The sequence below is a fragment of the Garra rufa genome, chromosome 19 (assembly GCF_049309525.1).
Source record: "Garra rufa chromosome 19, GarRuf1.0, whole genome shotgun sequence".
Taxonomy (NCBI): Eukaryota; Metazoa; Chordata; class Actinopteri; order Cypriniformes; family Cyprinidae; genus Garra; species Garra rufa.
Window position 1 is genome coordinate 23,409,756 of NC_133379.1, and position 19,555 is coordinate 23,429,310.

The 19,555-nt window shown below is 33.9% G+C and overlaps 2 protein-coding genes across 2 annotated transcripts in view; one reads left to right on the forward strand and one right to left on the reverse strand.

Annotated features, from left to right (window-relative positions):
- The first annotated feature begins 1,388 nt into the window (after positions 1 to 1,388).
- Positions 1,389 to 19,555, forward strand: part of rb1 (retinoblastoma 1) — a 40,113-nt gene continuing 21,946 nt past the window's right edge. The window contains exons 1-17 of the mRNA XM_073824134.1: positions 1,389 to 1,652; positions 3,405 to 3,525; positions 3,609 to 3,718; positions 3,840 to 3,974; positions 7,889 to 7,927; positions 8,046 to 8,095; positions 8,290 to 8,400; positions 8,779 to 8,921; positions 10,687 to 10,764; positions 11,110 to 11,219; positions 11,312 to 11,389; positions 12,041 to 12,128; positions 13,391 to 13,507; positions 14,214 to 14,270; positions 14,376 to 14,407; positions 14,956 to 15,032; positions 15,180 to 15,406. Coding sequence (XP_073680235.1) covers positions 1,543 to 1,652; positions 3,405 to 3,525; positions 3,609 to 3,718; positions 3,840 to 3,974; positions 7,889 to 7,927; positions 8,046 to 8,095; positions 8,290 to 8,400; positions 8,779 to 8,921; positions 10,687 to 10,764; positions 11,110 to 11,219; positions 11,312 to 11,389; positions 12,041 to 12,128; positions 13,391 to 13,507; positions 14,214 to 14,270; positions 14,376 to 14,407; positions 14,956 to 15,032; positions 15,180 to 15,406 — 1,683 coding nt within the window. The 5' untranslated portion in view covers positions 1,389 to 1,542. The remainder of the gene's footprint in view (positions 1,653 to 3,404; positions 3,526 to 3,608; positions 3,719 to 3,839; positions 3,975 to 7,888; positions 7,928 to 8,045; positions 8,096 to 8,289; positions 8,401 to 8,778; positions 8,922 to 10,686; positions 10,765 to 11,109; positions 11,220 to 11,311; positions 11,390 to 12,040; positions 12,129 to 13,390; positions 13,508 to 14,213; positions 14,271 to 14,375; positions 14,408 to 14,955; positions 15,033 to 15,179; positions 15,407 to 19,555) is intronic.
- LOC141292183 (lysophosphatidic acid receptor 6) lies at positions 17,213 to 18,172 on the reverse strand. The gene has a single exon (XM_073824136.1). The coding sequence runs from the start codon at positions 18,170 to 18,172 to the stop codon at positions 17,213 to 17,215; it is 960 nt and encodes a 319-aa protein (XP_073680237.1).

The window sequence follows — 19,555 nt, forward strand, 5'->3', positions numbered from 1 at the left end:
TAGATTGCAATAATATTTTCTGTATTTTAATCAAATCACACACACATGTGACCTTGGACCACAAAACCAGTCATAATTTTTTTGAATTTGAGATTTATACATCATCTGATAAGCATTGGTGTATGGTTTGTTAGGATAGAACAATATTTGGTCGAGATACAACTATTTGAAAATCTGGAATCTAAGGGTGCAAAAAAAAATAAAAAAATAAAAATATTGAGAAAATTACCTTTAAAGTTGTCCAAATGAAGTTCTAAGCAATGCATGTTACTAATCAAAAAGTATGTTTTTATATATTTGTGGTAGGAAACTTACAAAATATCTTCATGGAACATGATCTTTCCTTACTATCCTCATCATTTTTGGCATAAAATAAAAATTGATCTTTTTGACCCACACAATGTATTGCAATTGCTAAAAATATACCCATCCTACTTAAGACTGGTTTTGTGGTCCCGGTTCACATATATATTATGTAAACATAAACTTTTATTTTGGATGCGATTAATCCTAATTAATAGAATTGACAGCACTAAAAAATGAATGTATCATCTTCTTTCAAAGACTGCAACATGTTAGTTGTAAATGTAAAAAAAAAAACGTGTTTTATGGTTTCATGTTACCATTTAAACGTTTCAGTCACGTGAGGAGCAAATTAAGCATCCTGACTATTTAAATAGAATTTTCATTGTGCTTTTTGACCGAAAAATACCTTGTTTCGTTTTAGGTACGCCATTCCTCATTTAAACAGCAAGTACAAAATCAATACAAAAATTCAATATTAATCCAAATGGTTATAAATGTATATTACATTTATGGATAAACGTGTTTTGAGGTCACAGCTACAGTTCCGTCTGACAAGCTTTGAAGAGGAGATCGTAGAATTGAGTAGAAAGTCTTTGAAACAGTTCACCTTAATGTTTCACTTACACAACTTTCTATGTGACCCACATAAACATTAGGATATTAAGTATAGATCATGTTTCATGAAGATATTTTGTAAATTCCCTACCGTAAATATATCAAAACTTAATTATTGATTAGTAATATGCATTGCTAAGAAATTTATTTGGACAAATTTAAAGGCGATTTTCCTTTTTTTCAAATAGTTGTGTCTTAACAAGCCATACATCGATAGAAAGCTTATTTTTTCAGCAAAAAACTCTACCCTTATGACTGGTTTTGTAGTCGAGGGTCACATATATATGTACCATCTAATAATCTGAAATCGCTGCTCATATTTAAAAATCACAAAGAAATATATTTTTTATATATAAATATAAAAAAAAAGTTGCTGTTGACTATCCGCAAAAACCGGACGTGACGTCAGAGTGTCGGATGTTGCGTCGATCAATTTTCCCGCGTTTTGGGTAGTTGAGGAAATAGTGGAGAGTTGCTGACACAAACAAGCGATCTCGGGCTCCGACACCCAACTGCTAACCGCCACTACAACAACAACACCAACTCGAACCCGCCGCTCGTGATCGCTCGCTGTGCTGTGAGTGAGTGAGTGAACGCGCTCTTCATCACGAGACCATCGACATGCCGCCGAAGAAGCGTAACAGCGGGACCCCGCAGAAGAAAGAGTTCAAAGGGAACACGAAGAACGGATCTCCGGACAGCAGCGAGAACGCAGTGCTGAGCCCCGAACGGTGAGGGCACACCGAGCGACTGTCGCTAAAATAAACCTCAGTGACACAATAGACTGTAATGAATGAATGAATGAATGAATTACAACTGTTAGGCTGCAAACAGTCTATATTTATTGATGATGGTGGGAAACGAAGCCAGCGACCAACAGTATGAATGAACAAGAGTCAGTCGTTTTAAAATGTCAGCTGTAACGTTACCCTGTTTTTATTATGCTAAACACACATAACAGTTACGAATGACAATTTCTAAGAGTGTTTATACTGCTGTTTTTGATAGCAGATAGTTTTGAACAGTTCAGTTGCTTTGTTAATAACATAATTAGGACGCACCCAATATTTACAGGTGCTACTATGCTATTATTACAGAGACCAACGTTAAGCTAACGTACAAAAGAAGTAGGGTAACGTTAGCTAGTTAGTAATAAATCTGTTTATCAGTCTATATTTGGGATTCACAGTTTCATTTTAAAAAAATGTCAAGTAAATATTGTGTAAAAGTTTGTATTTTTTGGGTAAAAGACGAGACGTGTCTTAAATTTAATATAAGTAATAGTAAATGCAAATACAGTGTCTATTGTTTCAAATAACTTTTGTAAAAACAAAATGTGGGTGAAAAAAGTTCCCTCATCATTCATGGTAATGGATACACTACCAGTCAAAAGTTTTTGAACTGTAAGATTTCTAATGTTTTTTTTAAAGAAGTCTCTTTGCTTACCAAGCCTGCATTCATTGAATTCAAAGTACAGCAAAAGCAGTACAAGTTCAACATATTTTTACTATTTAAAATAACTGTTTTCTGTTTTAATATATTTTAAAGTGTAATTTATTCCTGTGATTTCAAAGCTGAATTTTTAGCATCATTACTCCAGTCACATGACCTTTCAGAAATCATTCTAATATTCTGATTTGCCGTTTAAAAAACATTATTATTATTATTATTATTATTATGTTGAAAACAGTCAATTTTTCAGGAAGTTCAGTAAAATAGCATTAATCTGAAATGGAATTTCAAATCTTTTGTAACATTAGAAATGTCTTCATCACTTTTTCAATTTAAAGCATCCTTGCTAAATGAAAATATTAATTTCTGTAATTTTTATTCCAAAGAACTAATTACAAACTTTTGAATAGTATAGTGTATAATGTTAATTAAGCTTTTGATTTCAGATAAATGCTGATCTTTGAATTTTAAACTTTTTTTTTTTATTTATTTTTTTTTTTTTTTACAGTTTTAAATATTTCTAATAATAATAAATGTTTCTTGAACAGCAAATCGGCGTGTTAGAATGATTTCTGAAAAATCATGTGACACTGAAGACTGGAGTAATGATGCTGAAAATTTAGTTTTGATCACAGGAATAAATTACATTTTGAAATATATTTCAATTGGATATATTCAAATATATGTTTTAAATAGTAAAACCATTTAATTGTACTGCTTTTTCTGTACTTTGGATCAAATAACTGCAGGCTTGGTGAGCAGAAGAGATTTCTTTAAAAACATTACAAATCTTACAGTTTGAAAACTTTTGACTGGTAGTGTATATTTATGTAAAACTAAAACATTCAATCTGACCTGTGCTTATTATGAGATATAAATGAAAAGTGATCTCATATGTGGTTCATGTTGCATTCAAACAACTGACAAGCGTTTGTTATGCATATAAGCAACGTTGCGTGACCAGCAGCGCCATTATGGCGACCACCTCACAATGTGTTTACTCATGTCTGTCAACTGTGTTGTTTTACCAGACACAAGGACAAGGAGCCTGACTTCGTGTCTCTCAGTGAGGAGCTTCAGGCCACCAATCCCATCTGTGATCATGCGTGGAGAATTTGGGAGAGGGAGATCAGGTCGATGGACAAGGCAAATGTACGTTTTCCTCTTACATCTGCACTACCTAGTTTATTGATTTATTAATGTGTAATAACACAAACGTGTGTGTCTTATGTTAGATGCCGTATTCAAACAGACAGCAGTGGGGGACATGTCTGTTCATCGCAGGCATGGAGCTTGATGGCATCGGCCTCACCTTCACACAGTTTCTGAAAGTAGTTGGACTCAGGTATGTGTGGCAAATTAATAAATGTCATGGAGAGGTCCTCACTTAGGATGAGCAGTTTGGGCTGTCGGAGTGTGGTTATGCCTTTAAAGTGTTAATAATACACGGACTACACTTTCTCCAGTGTGAAGCAGTTCATCAGTCTTGTGAGGAAGATGGATGTAAACGTGGACACGATAAGCCCTAAAGTGAATGCTGCTTTGAAACGACTGGAGAACAAATACGATGTGACACTGGCTCTCTACCAAAGATTTGTGAAGTAAGTGTTGTACAGTTTTGTTTTAAATTTGTAGTAGTGTTGTGTAATTAAAATATGATTATTTAGCAATGTTTTTACATTTTATTTAATTAGCATCCAGGATATGCTGACATCTGTTATTGTATTTTTAAAAAGTAATATTTTGAAGTATTATTACATTTTAAAATAACTGTTTTCAGTTTTAATATACCATCAAATGTATTATTTTTTTTTCTGAAGAAATTCTTCAGAGATCATTCTAATTAGCTGATTTTGTTCTCAAGAAACAATTTCTTATCAATGTAATATGAAAATCATACCTTTTTGTTCCAAATTTTTTGATAAACAAATCCAAAAGAATCGTGTTTACACTGCTAGTCAAACGTTTTTTAAAGAAATCTCATTTGCTCACCAAGCCTGCATTTATTTGATCCAAAGTACAGCGAAAACAGTAACTTTTTGAAATATTTTTGCTATTTAAAATAATTGCTTTCTATTTGAATATTTTTTCAAATGTAATTTATTCCTGTGATTTTAAAGCTGAATTTTTAGCCTAATTACTCCAGTCACATGATCCTTCAGATGTCATTCTAATATTCTGATTTGCTGCTCAAGAAAGTTTATTATTTAGTTTGAAATAAATAAATGTAATTTAATATTAAATGTAATTTTAATTCAATATATATAATTTAATATTTTTTCTTTGTTTGAAAATCTGAATTATCGGTGTCACATGATCCTTCAGAAGTTATTTTAATATGCTGATTTGACGTAGAAAACAGTTGGACTGCTTAATATTCTTGTGGAAATGGTGGTCTTTTTTCAGGATTCTTTGATGAATATGTTCATAAGAACAGTATTTATATGAAACCTTTGATCAATTGAATGCACCTTTGCTGAAAAAAGTTATCATATTCTTTTAGAAAAACCTTACTGTCCCCAAACTTTTGAATTATAATGTAAACATAGTAAAATAGTACCTAATTTAATTTCAGATTTAAAAAAGGAAATAGATGTATTTTTATTTATATACGTATTGTCATTATTAAGTGCTTTTGTTTATTTGACCTGTATTATTTATAAAATGTATTAAATATAAAATGTAAGATTTATTTATTCAAGTTTATTTATTATTATTATTGTCATGTTGAAAACAGCTGAGTAGATTTTTATCAGGTTTCTTTGATGAAGAGAAAGTTCAGAATAACAGCATTTATCTGAAATAGAAATCTTTTATAACATTTTTAATCTCTTTATCATCACCTTTGATCCATTTAAAGTATCCTTGTTAAATAAAAGTATTAATATCTAAACTTTCTTTTCCAAAAAAAGAAAAGACTCCAAGATTTTGAATGGTATAGTGTATAATGTTACAAAAGCTTTTTATTTCAGTAGGGATGCACCGATCCGAATCGGCCGATCGCTTGCGCGTTTTGTCAGTAAAGCCGGTTCTGTAATCAGCGGTAAATGCCATCAGGTGCATGATTTCACGTTGAGCCGTATATACTACACACAGCCGTTGTTCACTGACGAGCTGCGCAAATCCATGTTCATTATCAGTATGAATGTGCGCAGCTCGTCAGTGAACAACGGCTGTGTGTAGTATATACGGCTCAACGTGAAATCCCGCACCTGATGGCATTTACCGCTGATTACAGAACCGGCTTTACTGACAAAACGCGCAAGCATGAATCGGCCGATTCGGATCGGTGCATCCCTATATTTCAGACAATCCTGAAAAAAATGTACTCAACTGTTTTAAATATTGATAATAATAATAATAAATGGTTCTTGAACAGCAAATCAGCATATTAGAATGATTTCTGAAGGATCATGTGACACTAATAACTGGAGTAATGATGCTGAAAATTGATGTATTCAAATAGAAAGCAGTTATTTTGAATGGTAAAAATATTTTAAAATTGGACTTTTTTTGCTGTACTTTGGATCAAATGAATGCAGGCTTGGCGAGCAGAACAGACTTCAAAAAACATAAATCTGTTCAAAAATTTTGACTGGTGGTGTTTATGAAACTTTTGAATAGTTTAATATATCTTTGCTGAAAAAGTTAATTTTCTTTTAAAGAAATCTTTAAATTGTGTTGTTTAATTGACAATAGTGAGGACAAATTTGAGTATAGAGAGTTCAAACATTTAAAACAATGGCGTAAGGCATGTTAACACCACGAATAAGAAGTATAACACTAAATATATTTCCATTATTCCATATTATAACACATAACTTTCTGTTAATTATAAGCATGCATTGCATTTTTGTTATCTGTTGCGTAAAATGCTTGAGTTCTTGAAAGTAGGATTGATTCTGATTGGCTGGCAGTGTTTTTTATTGTTCATCTGCTTTAAAAAAAATGCTCTGAAAGTGATTTTAATGATAACGTTATCGTTATAGTGACTGAGATTCAGCTCTAAGAGGGAAACAGAAACTATTTCTGAATGTACACAGTATTCAAGGATATATAAGGTTTACAATGGAGGGGGACAAGTCCGCCCCCAATAATTAGAAAAGGCCAACCCACCCCCACCCCATATTTGAAATTTATGCACTTCCCTGCTGTACTCCATTACAATGACAAAAAGTTTTGTTATTGAAAAAATTGAAAATATGATAATATTTACATGATTCATGCAATTCCTAACTGAATCTGATGAGACAAGAAACGTTCATTACAGTAAAGGACTAAACGGTTACTAATTAGGTGATGTTTGGGCGTACCTCAGGGTGTGCTCGCCCTTCCCTCTGAATGTCACTTTATTTAGATCAATTCTTACATTCCTTCTCATTTAAAGAATGTGTGACTCATCTCATGTCACTCCTTGGGTGATGAAACCTGTTGTGTATTACTTTGCCTTGAGTAACTGCTTGAACTTGTATGTTGCATGATGAACATTAGAACTTGATGCTTCATTTCTTAGTCCATTTGAATGGTAAAAACCTTAAAATGGTTCTGCATGTCACTTGTAAACCTGAAGGTGGCAGCAGCCATCTCAATATAGGATAGAGCTGCTTTTTGGGTTATTTGCATCTCAGATTCCAGATTCCAAATATTGTCCTAGATGTCCAGATTCACATATAATTATAAATAAAATGATGAAAAAAAATTGTTTTTTTTGTTTTGTTATAAATTGGCATTTGTTTGGAATAAATAAATGTATTTTTATAAATGCACTTTAAAATTTAATCTTTTTTCTTTGTTGGCAAATCTGCATTATCAGTGTCATATAATCCCTCAGAAATCTTTAATATGCTGATATGACATAGGAAAAAATTTAGAAAACGGTTGAGCTGCTTGATATTTTTGTGGAAACTTGATACTACTTTGAGATTTTTTTTTTATATAATGAATAAACCCGACAGTTCAAAAGAACAAAATTTAAATGAAACTTTTGATCAATTAAATGCCTCTTTGCTGAAAAAAACTAATTTTCTTTCAGAAAAATCTTTCTGACCCCAAACTTTTGAATGTTAATGTATATTGAGTAAATTGATCGTTGATTTTTTAATTTCAGATTAAAAAAAATAATTTATTTATTGTTGTTTTTGTTGTTAAAGCGTTTTATTTGGCCTTCAGTTCACATTACTTTCTTTCATGTCAAAGATTATCTTATTGAATAATAAACATTTTTAGTTATGATTTTTAGTCTGTTTTCTGTTTTAAAATAATAATGACAACAACAACAGTATTAATATTATTTTTAAATATATATTTGTAGGCGATAGTATTACTATAAAAGTGTTATTGTTATTATTACTAATAATGTCTATTATTAATAATGTTGTAAATGATAATAATTGTATTTATGTAACATATTTGCCATTTTTGTGCACCTCCAGTGCATGCAGAGACTCTTTCCAGATGTTAATGTTTTTCAAGTATGTTGAGACCAACATAAACTCGATCTTTAATTTTCCTCCAGGACTTGTGAAAAAATCTCGGCAGAGCCTGACAAAGCAAAGTAAGTAGAAATCCTGTTTAATTCTGCTGTTTGCCCATCTGTAGTTATCAAAAGAAGATTCTAGATTTGTTCCATTAAACACCAGTGGTCTAACTGTCCCGTGCGTGTTTCCTTTAAGGAGAACAGAGCTTTGGGAAAGCAGCTGGACCATGTTCCTCTTGGCCAAGGGTGAGTCATTAGGAAATGTGGAAATGTTTGTCACATTCTATTGTCTGTCTATGTAAATAATAAGCCTTGTTTACAGTTTCTGCTTTTGTGAGTGGAGTTTCCACCAGCTTTACTCTGAATTGTCCACGTCATGGATGGTTTGTCCTCATAGCCACATTGTCACTTCTTGTTTTTGTGTCATCTATCATGTACAGGAACATTTCTGCAGATGGAGGATGACCTTGTGATAGCCTTCCAATTGATGCTGTGTGTTCTGGAGTTCTTCACTAAGCGTTTCACTCTTTCTCTGCTTCAGTCACCCTACAGTGAGTGTTCCTCACATTCCTCTGCTCCGAGACAGCAGGGGCAAATGTTTTAAATGCCATTTGAGTTAATATTGTGAATGATTCGCTTAAGAATTTCAGGAAACCAGCACAACAACATTTTTCCAACAAATTTTGGATTTTTTGTTTTATTTAAAAATGTAGGTCAGTGAAATGTATGTGACTTACATTTGTAATACCATCTGAAAAACAGCCTTATTTACTTGGAATGACAAGTGGTTAAGTGCATTGCTCAGGGGCATATTAATCATATATCAAGAATCTCCCTTTTCTGTCTTGCAATTGCTGTTATATCAGACTTTGCATTTAACCATTATTATTTTTGGGAAAATTATCTCATTATTACTATTTTCATTCCAGAGTCAGCGGTTAGTTCATCCACCTTGAGTCCTCCGACCAGGACATCTCGGCGTAATCAAGGCAAAGCCAAACCCCGTCCTCCAGAGATGGATGTGCAGTTACTGGAAACACTCTGCAAGGAAAGCGACTGCAGTGTAGATGAGGTTGGCACTCATTTAGACCTTTAGCCATTGCAAGCTTTCAAATACGGGTGGCGATATACCATTAGACATGGTTAACCTTTAGAAATTTGTCAACTGGTAGAGATTTTTGACGGCCTGTCGTGGTTATGCGCTTGCGTGACATTTCTGTGCTATGTGGTTATGAAAACATAGCAATCATTAGCCAAAGAGAACTCATTTCTCTATATGCGTGCTTTCTGAGAGGCGCCCACGTGAAGGCGGTGCTCATAGAGCGCGGGAGTATTGAACAGAGTTATTTTTGCCGTATTATAGGCCTTGGATGGTTTAATACGCACACATATAGGGCTGCTCGATTATGGTAAAAATCCTAATCACGATTATTTAACACGATTATGAGTGGGTCCAGAACTTTATAATTTATTAATTTAAAGATAGCAATACAGAAAAAACAGATACAAATTAACCTTTTTTTGTAATTTGTTTCTTATTCATATTTAATTGCTGATTGTTTACTTGTCTTGAGTTTGAGTTTTTTATTTATTTAGGCTAGTGTTAGTTTATGATATTGGCCCTTGAGAGAAGAATTCTACATTTTTATGCTATCAAAAATTTAATATCAGATACCTTATTTGAAGCAAAAATAACTGTGTTGTGATATATCGTTACTGTGAAATAAAATGACTCATATCTAGGGATGTAACAATATCAAAATCTCACGATACATTAATATTTCGATATGAAGTCCATGATCAATATTTTTTACATTTAAATTAAAATTGAGAGTTCAATATTAAGAGCTCCAACCCCATGTTCTTAACTAAGTCAATGAATTGGCTTGTACCTGAAGTTTAAAGGGCACTCAACCCTCTTTTTATTCATGATATGCTGTCTCAGTCTAAATTACATTCACACTGGTGTTTTAGGAAGCCAAACAAATTAGAATATAATAATATTAATAACAACGAGAATAATAGCCATATATTGTAAAACAGTCGCACTGCTAAATAAATGAAAATGAATGTTTCATATGTGTTATTTTTACTTTAAACTGCAGTAGGGAAATTACAGTACTTCTTTTCTAATTTCTACACTTAAAAGAGATATTTTGAATTTGGACTGCAGTAACATTATCCAATTTAACCAGTAGCAATTAGCAAATTATACTGTATTTTTATTTTGATGGAAACGGCAGTAAAGCTTTTTACACTACAAATTAGTGAAATGCTGTAATCATCTGCCGTGAAAATAAAGCATTAATTGGTGGCCGTGGCATTCCCAAACGTGGGCTAAACTCGCAGTACATGCAATAAATGAGTTTACTACCTTCTATGTGAATGGAGACGTTCTGAGGCACGGAAAAAAAATGGATCATGAGCTGATTGCCTCAACGATGTATTTTCTTCACTTGGCAGAAGTGGAACCAGGCTTGATGAAGGGATTAGGCCATATTGTGCTTTTGGTTTTAGATAGTTTGACAGATACTGTATCAAAGCATAATGGCCTAAAAGACAACTTTAAAGACCTTTTATGTTAGAATAAGAAGTTTAAATATATTTTTAAAAAACTACACTTTTTGCCCAGAAGACCTATCGTTTCATATCATCATGTGATTACAATAATATCAAGACAGTTTTGCTGTTGTGATATCACGATATTGGTAATATCGTTACATCCCTACTCATATCATGGTATAAGATTTTGGTCATATCGTCCACCCCTACTTTCAAACACAGCTTCCATTTTAATTTTTCTAACCAGAGGTCACCTTTTTTTTTTCCCCCCCTAGGTGAAAAACGTGTACCAGACCACTTTCTGTGCATTCCTGGACTCTGTGGGTCTGTCAGGACTCCAAGGGCTTCCTCCAGTAAGTACAGTAATACGCCATGGAAGATGTTTAACAAAAGCTGCTTCTGCTTTTGAGAGCTAAAGAGTTTTTATATAACTAATCAAATCCCCGTGGGGTACTTCCCACCTTGGACTGTGAATTTCAACTTGCCTGTATTGTATTTTATAGCTTGTTACGTGTTGGACTGTGTACACAGTTTTATGGACCCTCTGTTTGCATGGTGATAATTAGGAATGTTATTGCAGTTTCAGCTCTGATTATTAACAATAGAGTAACAGCTATGAGAAAGACATACAATATAGTTTCCTTTCAAAGTCTGAATTAAAGTAATGCTTATGGCAATCTGTTTTGCTTTCATTCTAGATGGAAACACTTTCCAAGCAATATGAAGACCTGTACCACAAAAACAAGGACTTTGATGCCAGGTTGTTCTTGGTGGATGATGAGACGCTTTCCCCCAACAAAATAGAAGTGTGAGTGTGATTAAATTAAAATCATGTTTTAACGAATTATACATTTTTCCACCTAGATATGTTTTTGACATGAATGTAAATATTCCTTATAGGTCAAAGGTGGAAATGACTCCAAGGAAAAATCTGCCTGGAGATGATGTTGCAATTCCAGTTCCACAGACCCCAATCAGGTGCGACTTTGCTCACTTAGTACAGATCAGATATTGTGTAAATTTCCTCAAGTAAATATGTCAACTTTATTTTTGATTAGTAATATGCAAACTAAGAACTTAATTTGGACAACTTTAAAGGTGATTTTCTCAATATTTAGATTTTTTTGCATCCTCAGATTTTCAAATAGTTGTATCTCGGCCAAATATTGTTCTATCCTAACAAACCATACATCAATGAAAGTCTTATTTATTCAGCTTTAAAAAATGTATGAACTGGTCCATGGTCACATATATAAAGTCACTTGTCAACGTTAATAGCAAACATCGGATCCCAAATCTTCAAAACCTTTCTTAAAGAAAAACAACTTGGGAATTTGCTCACTAGCAGGGTCACAGTCATTTGTGTGAATGGTATTATGTGCACCCAGCAGTTTTGTAATGCACTAAGCTTATGCCACATGATGGGATTCCCTCTGAGATCTGGTTTTGGTGTTTTCACGTGGCCACCAAAGCTCCGAACTTATCCTGGGCTTTGCTTTATTGGGTGCACACAAAGTTACACAAGGTCTGCTTGAAAACATTTTACCATAATGGAAACTTGTCCAATTTTACATCTTGCCAGCAGCTTTTCTTCCTTTTTAACTCATGTTCATTGTTTTGTTTCTCTAGGGCTGCAATGAACTCCATACAGCAGCTCAGGGTTGATCTCACCTCAGCCAGTGACCAGCCCTCAAACAATCTCCTAGTCTATTACAAGGTATTTCCTTAAAAAATGGTTTCTAGATAGTAGGGCTGGGTAAAAATTACTGATTTTTATTTTATTTTAATCAGTTCTCATTTTGGTTACTCCACCCCAAAATGAAAATTCTGTCATTAATTACACACCCTCATGTCATTTTTTTTAACCCATAAAGGCTTAGTTTGTCTTCGGGAACATGAATTAAGATATTTTTGATGCATTCTGATAGCTCTTTGACCCTCCCATAGACAAAAACGTAGCAAGGAGATCGGTAAAATAATCCATGAGGCATCAGGGGTTCAACTGTAATTTTACAAAGCTATGAAAAGACTTTTTGTATGCAAAGAAAACAAAAATAATGACTTTATTCCATAATTTGTCTCTTCTGCATCACCCTAGCGCCATTTTGGAGCGAATCCACTAAACGCAAACAGCGTATGCTGTTCTCTGTCAGCTGCGTCATGTAGATACGCTAGATATATTTATGTCATTTACACTAATTTGAATGAAAACAGCGTTTCCGAAAGACATGGGGGTAAGTGATTAATGCCAAAATTTTTACCCTTTAAATCCCAAGAACTGATTAGTCGATTAGCCTGTTTTCAGTTAATGAATGGAAGATTGTAAAAAAAAAATCACAAGTTTTGAGATTTGTTACTTCCTGTCTCATGTAATCACTCAATCAGTATTTCAACCGCACAAAGATGTCAGTATAACAGCTTGTGAACATGTCACATTTTTCTCAGAAAAAAACATATCTGGTGTCTATGAACTCTAGTGAGGAGCATTTTGCTAAATATATGCAAATGTAACATTCATTACAATTTTACTGATCTTCAATGTTTAATTTAAGTCTTAAAAAATGTTAAAGTTTTTATGACAGCCATCATTTAAATTTGTTTCAAAAAATGAATTGAAGTAGAAATGTAATTATGTAATTGTAACTTTATCATTATAAAAACTTAATTAGTGTTTGTATATAAATTAGTTTGTTAACCTTAAATATTATAGTAATGTAGTACCAACTGACTCTCAGATATATTTGACAGCATTAGTTGAGAATTTTTTCTTTGTTTGTTTTTTTGAGGAAATTTGGCATGTAAAATATATCCAAGGTAATCGATATCGAATTTGAAATCAAATCGAAATGCAAGCTTGTCTGAATTGAATCAAATTAAATGTGTCAAAACCCAGCCCTACTAGACAAAATAGCTAGACCTATATATTAATAGAAACTAAGTGGTGTATGTAATATTTATTATTTGAAATGTGTTTGTCAGAACTGCACTGTTGATCCATCTGAAGAGATCAGAAAGAGGGTTGAAGAGCTGGGTCAGGTCTTCATCAAGAGGTTTGCTCAGGCTGTGGGCCAGCACTGTGAGGGGCTGGGCAGAAAGGTACTGCCAACCAATTATTAACATTATTTTTTGTTTCTTGTTTACATTTATTACTTTCATACTGTTAAGAATGTAGATAATTCCATCTTATTTTAATCAGATAGTATGAGGCCTTTTTGTGCATGTTGCCATAATAGTGGTTAGCGATAGCACACACAGTTATTATCTGTCAAAATTTCAGTATTTGTAAATCCATAAATGTCAACCTAGATAACAGTAACTTGGTAATCAAGTGCTTTATTGCTTTTATAACTTTGAGAAATTCAATACTGTTCAAGTTTGGGGTTTTCAGTTTTCAGAAAAATATTAACCAGCACACCCTGTACTACAATGATAATAATATGAAATATTACAGCACACCCTGTAATAAATTAGTAATAATTTTAAATGTTTATAGAGCACCAAATCAGGAATTAGAATGATTTCTGAAGGATTACATAACACAGAAGACTGGAGTAATGGCTGCTGAAAATTCTGCTTCAACATCACAGGAAGAAATTATATTTTAAAATATATTTAAATAGAAAACTGTGGTTTTAGGTTGTAATAATATTTAAAAATATTATTGAATTTTTGTATAATTAAAGTTGTTTTTATGAGACTAGCATCTTATAAAAAAAGTAATAAATAACAACCCCAAACTTTTAAACGGTAGTGTAGCTTTTGTAAAAGAAAGACACACACTTTTTTTTGTTTGTGTTTTCAGCGGTTTAATCTTGGTGCCCAACTCTACTACAAGGTCATGGAGTCCATGCTAAAATTGGTAAGCCTTAATCAAACTTAGTTATATTATTAGTTGTACTTTTTTTTTTTTTTTTTTTTTTTTTTCTGGTGGTCTCATTTGTGTGTTTTTGTTTTTTGGTTTTAGGAGGAGAAGAGATTATCTGTCCAAAACTTCAGGTAAAAACAATATGATCAGATCACATCTCAGATTATTAACTATTAAATGTATTTCAATAAAGGTATGAGACGAATGTCTTTAGAGAATTTATTTCGTGCAATAAATTCAAGTGACAGAGAAACTCATACTTCTCGGCTACTTCTATCTTACCCAGTCATACTGCATATTCAACAAATATGTCCATTTAAGGTGTCCCCGAGATGTGTTTCTAAGTATTTAATGCAAACCATCTTAGAAGCTAGGATGTAGGGTCGCTAAAATAGCAGTTCTTGTCTCACACTTGTCTTGCACCTTCTACCCATGGTTTTTTTTTTTTTTAGTACATCAAAACAACTTAAGCATACTGATGAGGCATTTAGATGAGGATGACTCTACTCTCTACCAGTCAAGCAAATAAAGCTAATAATAATAATAATAATAATATTTTGGATAAAAAACGAAACCTCCTGTCATTTATCAGATTATTAAGGCAATAAATAATCTGTGCTTTAGTTAGGAAATATACACTGACTGACAATTAATCATGTTACTTCCTTTTTCTTCCCAGTAAACTCCTCAACAATGCAACATTCCATACCTCATTGCTTGCATGTGCCCTGGAAGTAGTTATGGCAACCTATGTTGGTGAGTCAGTTTTAGTGTGCTTGCCATTTACACTTTTTCAACAACCTTTAACACTCATAGTGTTATCCAAAGTCTTTTTTAGTTTGGGTTTATAGATTGCAGAACAAAGTTGTATACATTAACTGAACATGTTGCTTCCTTTACCAGGGAACTCCTTAAGGAGTGGAGGTTTTGGCCGTAGCTCAGGGGCCAGCGATTCTGTCGAAACTGATCTGTGCTTCCCCTGGATCTTGGACATCTTCCAGCTGCCTGCTTTCGACTTCTACAAGGTGATAGAGAGCTTTATTAAAGCTGAGCCCACCCTGAAACACGACATGATGAAGCACCTGGAGCAGTGCGAACATGTTATCATGGAGAGTCTCGCATGGAAAGCGGTGAGTAACCGTCCACTGCCCTTTACTTGGATTGTTTCCTTTATTCAGTCACTAAAGCATCAGTTTAGCAGTCATTTAAAGGATTAGGCCCTTTCCAGAATAAATAATTCCTGATAATTTACTCACCCCCATGTCATCCAAGATGTTTGTCTTTCTTTCTTCAGTCAAAAAGAAATTAAGGTTGAGGAAAACATTCCAGGATTTTTCTCCATATAGTTGACTTCAATAGGAGCAAACGGGTTGAAACTCCAAATTGCAGTTTCAATGCAGCTTCAAAGGGCTCTACATGATTTTAGCTGAGGAATAAGGTTCTGAACTCGCAATTAAAAATAATATCATACTTTTTTGCTTATTTCAGTTAATGACGATTTCGAAGCGCTCCAATTGGATCGCATATTGCAAATCATTTGTTTCAGATCTGGACTTCAAATTGTGCATCGTGAATCATTTGATTTAGATTGAAACTTCACAGCACGAATCATTCGATTCACGTCGGGACTTTGAAGCGTGTATCGTGAATCATTTGATTTAGATTGGAACGGGTTTGTGAATCATTTTGCGAGTTGAATTCAAATCAAATGATTTGTGATACGCAAAGTTACGATCTAAGTCAAATGATTAGCAAAAATATTGATTGAAATTGATCTGAAATTATGGTTTACAAATTATTCTGATTGGAACTTGGAGTGTGGATCGTAAATCATTTGATTTAGATCGGAACTTTGTATCACGAATCATTCGATTTTGAAGCGAGTATCATTTGATTTAGATTGGAACAGGTTTGTGAATCTTTTTTTTTCAAATTTTCTAAATCTGATTCGCGATACCCAAAGTTCCGATCTTAGTCAAATGATTAGCGATCCGTTCTCTAAGTCCTGATCTTAATTGATAGTTTGAAAATTATCATTCAGATCGGGAATTTTACTGTGGGGATCGGAAATCATTTGTTTTATATTGGAACTTTGCAATGCGGTTCGCAAATCATTTGTTTTAGATCAGGATTTCAGAAATCTTTCGGAAATCTTTTTTTCTTCAACAGTAGAAAACATCAAACCATTAATGCAGTGCATTATAAAAAAGAAAATTAAAGAAAGTATAGACACATACAAATCCCTTAAGAAAATTAACCCGTGGTTTTACTATAGTAAAAGTGTAGTATACTTAGTAATACTTTAGTAGTATACTTTGCATATGCTTCACTTTATTTTGCCATTTTTTTATTAGTATGTTTTTATTTATCGAATGAAGTCTTTGAAAATCAAAAAAGTAGTGCTTGAAAAGTCCTTAAGTAATAATAAAAAAAAAAGAATAAAGTAATAAGCCCTGTGAAGCCTTGGTTTACAGTGAATTTATAACAGCAGAGTGCCTAAAACCCTCTTAGCTGTTATAAATTCACTGTAAACCATGGCTTCACAGGGCTTATTGCTTTTATAGAATGGTTATTCCATATACCTAGTAAGGTTTCACAAAATAAAACAGTAAATGAAGTGTAATGATATAAAAAAGCTGTATTCTTACACTAAACAATGTAGTTCCTCAGAAGCAGTTGTGTTTCCAACAAAGTGGTTGCCAAGCAACACACAAATGTAAACAACAGCTTAAAACGTGGCTTACCAATCAGAATCAAGTACCGGAACTACCCGTTTTATAATTTCAATTTACTGTATCTGTACGAACCCTGTAGATAAGACCCATATGGAATCGTATATAACATGCATTGAAACTGCAATTTGAAACAAATTCTTTAAATGAACTTTCCATGGTCCATTTTTAGTTTAGAAACTGTGGCATTGCTGAGCAAACACCTCATTGACTTGCACTTCCTCTACTGCCGGTCGGTTCTTTGTGAACCAGGTGGCTGGAAAAATAGTAAATTAGTGGGTTTAGGCAGCAATTGGTGCTGGCCAATGAGAGCACTACGGGATGAAGCACTTTAGTGATTTGAGCCAGGCCGCAGCTGTGCACAAGGCCCACCTGTGTGAGAGTATAACCTAGCAGATTGAGGTGATAAGGGGTAAAGCAGAGAAAAAAGACCACAAGGACCCAGTAGATGACGGTGAGTGTGCGTCGGTGCCGGATCTTCCTGCGGTGCGGCAGCCTGCGGAGCACACGGAGTATGCTACCGTAGCTGAACAGCAGGAGCAACGCAGGCAACAGGTAGGCGATTTGCACCAAGCCGAGCGCAGCTAGGATTATAGTACGGTCCCGTTTGGAAGACGGATCCAAAAGGCACAACTTTTGCCATCGGGATGCCGCCGAATACAAAAAGGGCAGAGTGAGGCTCAGGGCAAGTACCAAGCACCAGATTCCAACGCTGAGCATGCGGGCGGTACGAACCTTCCTCAGGTGCTGATGTAGAGGATGAACCACGGCAAAGTAGCGGTCTACTCCAATGCAAACCAGGAAGAAGATTCCTCCATATAGGCTGATATACTTCAGCGTGAAGGTCAGCTGACAGAAACCACCTCCTGGAGACCAATCGCTGGTGCGGTTGGAGATAACGGCGGCTTTGTTGTGGTAATAATAGATGCGCAGGGGGAGAGAAATCACAAAGAAGATATCCGCAGCGGCCAGGTTGGCCATATAGACGGCCGTGCTGGTGAAAGTCCGAGGCATGCTGCAGAAACGCCGTAGCGCTGTGGCATTGCTGATTATGCCGAATATGAAGATCACACTGTAGGAGACCTTGTAGTAGATGAAGCGGTAGCTGGTGTCCACTGTGCAGTTGGATTGAATGGATATGTACGTTGTGTTATGGAGATCCATGATCACTTTCAGCTTGGTTTGCATCAGTCAAAACAGTTTTGCAGTCCAGAACCGAATGAGGAACCTGTCTTTGGCAAGAGGGAAAACAGCTGTGCTGTTATGCAAATACTAACATTTTTAATAATATAAGAGGTTGCAGGCACCTTGGTGTTAGACTTAAAAAAAAATATATATTATTATTATTATTATTATTATTTGATTACAATCCAGGTGCAGTTGAGTGCCACCTCTTCATATAGCCACCTCAAAGTGTAGAAAGAAATTTACAAAGTTACAACTTCCTCTTCATATAAAATGAACCACCTGTTCTCGCCTGGTCATAATCAGCCAGGGCGGCTGTGTCTATATGACTTGGGTTTATGAAGCGGAAAGGTAAAGTGATTGAATTATGACAGACGAGGACTTCATTTAGAAAGCCGTAAAGGACACTAGAATTTCATTACTGCCTGTTACTTGCACACATTGTAAATGTGCACATTTAAACTTGACTTATGCATGTTATATGATTGAATAAAATGACTGAATTTTGTCTGTTCTACTAGAAATTTTTGGTTCAAACTTAGGCTTATTCAGGTTTTTTTAATTTGTTCACAACATGAGTACATTATATAATACATTGAGTACATTATTTAATTTGAGACTTTATTTAGACCTTATGCTATGTATTAATAGAAATGCACAAAGTGGTAGTTTCAGGTAGAATATGTTTTTTATTATAATTATTAAATTGAGTGTGTGAAGTAGTGCTGTCAAATGATTAATCGCAATTAATCGCATCCAAATTAAAAGTTTTTGTTTACATGCTATGTGTTTGTGTTTACTGTGTATATGCATTATGTCTGTGTGAAGACACACACATACATGTGTTTATTTAAATATATATATATATATATATTAGTGCTGGGCACCGATTAATCGTGATTAATCGCATCCAAAATAAAAGTTTTTGTTTATTTAATGTATGTGTGTGTACTGTGTACATTTATTGTGTATATAAAGACACACATACAAGTATATATTTTGAAAATATTTACATATTTGTGTATATATTTATATTCCTATAATTTATATACATAAATATATAGTGAATTTGTAAACATTAAAAATTTTCTTAAATATATACATGAATGTTTGTATTTATGTATACATAATAAATATAAACTGTACACACACATGTGCGCACACACACACACACACACACACACATATATACACAAACTATTATTTGGGATGCGATTAATCGCGATTAATTGGTGCCCAGCTCTAAAATTTAGATTATATAAATATTTTATATATAAATATAAAATATTTTTCCTTAATATATACATGTGTGTGTATTTATATACATAATAAAAATACACAATACACACAGTATGAAAACAA

Excerpts from the sequence above, each read along its gene's own strand:
- LOC141292183 (XM_073824136.1), bottom strand. The coding sequence starts at position 18,172 with ATGGATCTCCATAACACAACGTACATATCCATTCAATCCAACTGCACA.